Below are 5,355 nucleotides of genomic sequence, written 5' to 3'. Positions count from 1 at the left end.
GCTCATTAATAAAACAATTACACTTCCTGTAAAGAGTGAAAAAAGTCCTGTCTAACCTGTGTAAACCAGTCTCTTTTACTGGCCTTCGTATACTTTTCCAACCATTTTTTTAATGGAACATATTAATATGAATCCAACTGCTTGTTGATGCTTGTGGATAACTTTGTTGTGAGGCCTCTTTACAACACGACATACATGAAGAAGAGGTTATGGAAGGGACTGATTCTCAGGCTACCTTTGATAACAGTCGACCACAGCAATATTCATGTAAAATTGCATTTTGGCCACCAGAGGAAATCCTTTTAGCGTGAGATCGCGCTGGCTGATGTGGGGAGTATATAGCTCAATGGTCCGAGGAGTCGCTTTCAATAGATCAATAAAACTACCCAAATAGGACAGGCTCTACAGCTTCCAACAGCTTTCACTTTGTGTTAAATAAACGAGAAGGCAATGAAGTATTATTTTTCAGTTTTTGTTCTGAGACCAGCATAAATACATGACAGAATTTATAAAAAGTGCTGAGAACAACTAAATAACAGACAGAAACTGGTAGTAATGCAATAGCAGTCATTTTAAGTAACTAAGAGACACATTCTGTCAATGCTAATAGGCTGTATTAATCTGCTTGATTGAGTCAGTGTTAATGAGGTGGAACTGAATATGATACAACTCTGGGAGTATGAACTGACTCCGAGTTTGTGCTTTTAAGTTTCAGGATTTCTCCCCAGAAAGGTAAAAAAAAAAAGAAATGGGACAACTCATACTATAGCTCTCCACAGTTGCTGTTTTGCACATGTACACATGACCACACTTGATACAGCGTTAGGGTTAGTAATGTAACAATCAAACTCTGGAATACAGGCTTTACATGACTTAGGCAACTGAAACTTACAGTAACAATTTACTTTGTATATGTTACATTAATGTCAGCATAGGCCCGTGATGGACTGACTGGAACCTGCATGTACTAGGAGTAAAATAAGTAGTAAGAGATTGTGTGTGGTGATTGGCAGTGGAGTTTGGCTAACTTTAGGTTTGGCTACATTAAAGCCCACAATGTCACAAAATAAGGAATTGCAACACTTGGCAGCTTGGATTGGTCCACTTATGTGGCACCATTGTAGTATGCATCATTAACGGCCTCATGTTCTGAAATTAGGCTAATTTTCTTTATTTGTTAAACAAACAAGCTTCAGCTTCCAATTAGAAACACCCGGAGACCTCCTTCTCTGTGAGGAGAAAGATGGATCACATACACTGCTCACCCTCGGATCTCCCACTGGTTTAGAGGCTTGTCTCTGCTCCCTCTAAATGATCCAGAAAATGCCCCTAATGAAAATTGCAGGTGGGAAATCCATTATAAATCTGGGGCTTTTGCTACCATTTCATTTGGGGAGACGGTTAATCTACCATTTAAAGAGAGAAAAAAACATTCCTGAGTAATTACTATACATTATAACTGGATGCAGGACTATCAGCATGGCTGATTAGGGCCTAACTGACCTCTTAAACGACACAAATTTAAGAAATATTTTTCTCAAAAGTGAGTCTGTAAATGAAACCAGTCCATACACATTATTCAATTATGAATGGACAATTATGTAACCTTGTATTTCTACAATGAAAAAACAGTCCAGTGTAAACTCCACCTTGAGAAAGTCAGAGAACTTTCCATTTCAAATGACTAGAAACTACTAACAAACACACTTAAGGTGATGCACATTAAAATCTGTGTAATATCTCCCCTGGGTGCTGTAAAAATAATAATATCTCCCCTGGGTGCTGTAAAAATAATAAAAACAAAAGACAATTATTAATTTATGGTAAGTTAGTAATGCATCACAGGTTTGAAAATCACTCTAACGGATCATTGAAAAATTAGTGTACATATCACAAAGGTTTGCTTACCCTGTATTCATTATGAGGGACGGATTGCAGTTAATTAAAGCATAATACTTTTATACGACAGGCTCATTATGCATTATACAAGTTCATTATGGCATAATTCATACCAGATAACAAGTCATCATCTTTCATATTAGAACTAAGCTTATCACAAAATGACATGTCAGAATGAATTCATAGATAGAACTGGATTAAGAGAATGTCAACAATTCTCCAAAACAGTGATGGAAAACATGGTAGCATGTCATTGGTCTACAGTGGCAACAGAACCATATGGGTAGGCTAGGCTTAGACCTTGTGTGGTTTTTAAATGCAACTATAAAAAATATATAATTTCAAATTGTAATAGTGTTTCAGTCATTTAAGTGCAACACGGATTGAAGATTTCAAGATTGTTTAAGATTAAGTCAGTTTAAGATTGTAGCAGTAGCAATCACCCTCCCTTTAGCTGCGCTGGAGATGGCAAAACATCCTATTAGGAACGAGATAATCGTTTCAAGGCTATCAAATTATACAACATAGTATGAGGGGTACGCAGCACTGTCTTCTGGAGTACACTGGCTGTATTCTCCATTACATTGTGATGCCCACCATGACTTCACTAATATCCCACAGTTTCCTGGCCACCTCCTGGTCCGTAGCCTTGGGCAGCAGCTTCTGCTCCTGGCAGTCTGAAAAGTACTTCCCCTGGGCCCTGTCTATGTCAGGTGAGCAAGCCAGGTAGACCGAGGTCTGCGCCCCATCCTCTGGGTTCTTCAAGAAGACCCGGGAGGCCAGACCCCAGAAGGGCTTGGCCAGGGGCGGGATGCTGACATGCCTTCCCAGGTTGGTCCTTACCATCCCTGGGGTCAAAGCGTTAACCGCCACCCCTGTCCCCTCCAGGCGGCGGGCCAGCTCACAGGTAAAGAGCAGGTTGGCCAGCTTGCTTCGGCTGTAGGCGAAGGCCTTGTCATAGTGCCGTTCACTGTTCAGGTCATCAAAATTTATCTCGCCGTACTTGTAGAGTTTCGAGGAGACCACAATCACACGGCTAGGGACAGAGCGCTTTAGGAGATCAAGGAGGAGGTGGGTGAGGAGGAAGTGGCCAAGGTGGTTCACTCCGAACTGCATCTCAAACCCATCCTCTGTCTTAGTGTAAGGACACTGGTAGATTCCTGCATTGTTGATCAGAACGTCCAACCTGGGTTCTTCCTTTTGGAATACAGGGAGAAGCAAAATGAGTTACAAGTTACAGTTTAATACACATTACACTAAATAGAAAAATATATATAAATACAATCTGATCAAGAGCACACACAACTGCATGATGTGGTTTAAATAAACTGTGTAGTGAAATAGTACATGCAAGGTACCCATTTTAATTTGTTTAGATGTAGCTAGCAGATATGTTTTAATGTAGCATGTTTTGTATTTCCTTTGACAGAGCGATTTATCGTAGTGAGCAAAGTGAACTTCCTGTTTTTTTCCCCCCACTGGCTCCGTGGAAATTCAACCACAACCCACACAAGCATTGCACACACCAATATCTCATTAACTGAGCTATACATGACGCGGATATTTGATTAGCTTAAATAAATAAAATAGAAGAGCCTGATAGTTAGCCACATGTGATGTAGTATGATAAAAATCTTGGTTAGCTAGCTTGGCCAGACTCAGATCTCGTCTCACGTCTGAATTGACAAATTACCTGGTTGATGTTTTCGCAGAAACGCTGCACGGATTTTAATGATCCGAGGTCCAGGTATTTCAATAAGAGTTCTCCCGAATCTGGACCTGTCTCCATTCGTATCTCCTGTGCAGCTTGTTCAGCCCTTATCATGTCCCTGCAAGCCATAATAACGCGACCCCTGCGTCTCAATAGTTCAACTGTTGTGGCTTTCCCTATTCCACTGTTGGCACCAGTCACTATTATTGTTTTTCCATACATGATTTGGGGGGTTTCCATCGAAGACTAAAAGAATACCTTTATCTCGAAAATAGCAGAGGAACTAAAATATTCGTATGTCAACAAGAGCTGTACTATACACTACATTACCCAGAAAGAACCGCAACCCTGAACAAATGGTACACGTAAAGGCCCACCTTCAAAGTAAAGGTTCACATTTAGAATATGCCTTACAACAGGACTACAGTGTTGATTTTGCGGTGTTTCAAAATCCAAGCCTACTACTATTTCAGCAAACATTCTCTGCTGTATATTTGACCCCTTTCCTGTCAAATAAAGCATTCAATGCTTAAAATACATCTAAGATCACCAATATACTGTTTACGCTATTCGGGATGCCAGCAAAGGCAAAGCAATTGCACTTCCTGGAGGAATTACCAAACTTGACTGCTGTTATATATACACACAAATTAACTACTCACTGGTCATGCAGATCTATCCAGCCTCTCAACCCTCTTCTAACTCATTCATCCATCCAGACCTCTCAACCCACCTCTAACTCATTCATCCATCCAGAGGTCTGAATCCTCCTCTAACTCAGTTATCCATCCAGACCTCTCATCTCTCCTCTAAGTCATTCATCCATCCAGACCTCTCAACTCTCCTCTAACTCGTTCAACCATCCATCAACATGTCTCAACCCTCCTCTAACTCATTCAACCATCCATCAACATTTCTCAACCCTCCTCTAACTCATTCCTCCATCCAGACAGCTCAACCAGGCAAATATCAACATATGTTAAAATACAAAACAAATGCTGATTTTAACACATGAAAACCACAATAATATGTGGTTTTGTTGGAGTAAATAAAAAAACGAAAAGCCTTGCATGATAACTTTTCTGGTTTCGTCTGAGAAATTGAACTAATATCCCATTAAACAGTCTGATTGAACTCGGATTGAAATGTATTTTTATGGTTTTGTCTACTGGCTATATGACAGCAGCGTGTTTGTTCTGAGTGCAGTTCGCCCTAACTCTCCCTACTGAAGGCAGCTGCAGCTGTAAGCTTCAGCCAGACACTGTGGAGAGTGAAATTCCTTCTCTCAAAACAGTCTTTCAGATTTCCTTTAATTAAACAATTCCCACTGCCTCTTTTTTCTTCACTCTCCAAGACCCTTAAGAAAATAAACCAAACACTTTATAGGCCCTCAGTGGCCAAGAACAACATATTCCCAAGTCTTCAGTCACACTATCAGTTCCATCGTTGGTACTGGAGACATTCCTGAGGAGGACGGGTCCTCCTGGTGTTCTTTCTTCTCTGGTGTCCGTTCAGAATTGGATTTAACCCGGCGGCAATAAATTTATAGTAAGCCTGTACCATCTGGTAAATGTCTGTTTAATGTGAGTGAGGATTTTTTCCTCAACATAGTATCCTCTCTCTTTGCTATCCCCCCCCCCCCCACACACACACACACATGCAAAGACCAACACATGTTGCCTGGCACTGGAAAGGCAGCAGGCTAGGCTAGCTGTACTTTATCTCAGGGCCGGTAAGAGTTATGA

General features: G+C 40.8%; 1 protein-coding gene across 1 annotated transcript; it reads right to left on the bottom strand.

The window, feature by feature from the left end:
* Positions 1 to 553: 553 nt before the first annotated feature.
* Positions 554 to 4,000, bottom strand: rdh14a (retinol dehydrogenase 14a). Its single transcript, XM_010879463.3, has 2 exons — positions 3,593 to 4,000; positions 554 to 3,096 (listed from the first exon to the last, which is right to left on the bottom strand). The coding sequence occupies exons 1-2, from the start codon at positions 3,848 to 3,850 to the stop codon at positions 2,479 to 2,481; spliced, it is 876 nt and encodes a 291-aa protein (XP_010877765.2). The 5' UTR covers positions 3,851 to 4,000; the 3' UTR covers positions 554 to 2,478.
* Positions 4,001 to 5,355: the final 1,355 nt, after the last annotated feature.

This window comes from Esox lucius, chromosome 15 (assembly GCF_011004845.1).
Source record: "Esox lucius isolate fEsoLuc1 chromosome 15, fEsoLuc1.pri, whole genome shotgun sequence".
Lineage (NCBI taxonomy): Eukaryota > Metazoa > Chordata > Actinopteri > Esociformes > Esocidae > Esox > Esox lucius.
The sequence above is the reverse complement of the archived record's forward strand: the minus strand, read 5'-3'. Positions and strand labels throughout refer to the sequence as shown.

Bases quoted from the DNA above. Each gene is read 5' to 3' on its own strand.
- rdh14a (XM_010879463.3), bottom strand. From the start codon at position 3,850: ATGGAAACCCCCCAAATCATGTATGGAAAAACAATAATAGTGACTGGT. The intron at 3,097-3,592 runs GTAATTTGTCAA...GTATTCCAAAAG, and splicing joins TCTGCGAAAACATCAACCAG to GAAGAACCCAGGTTGGACGT.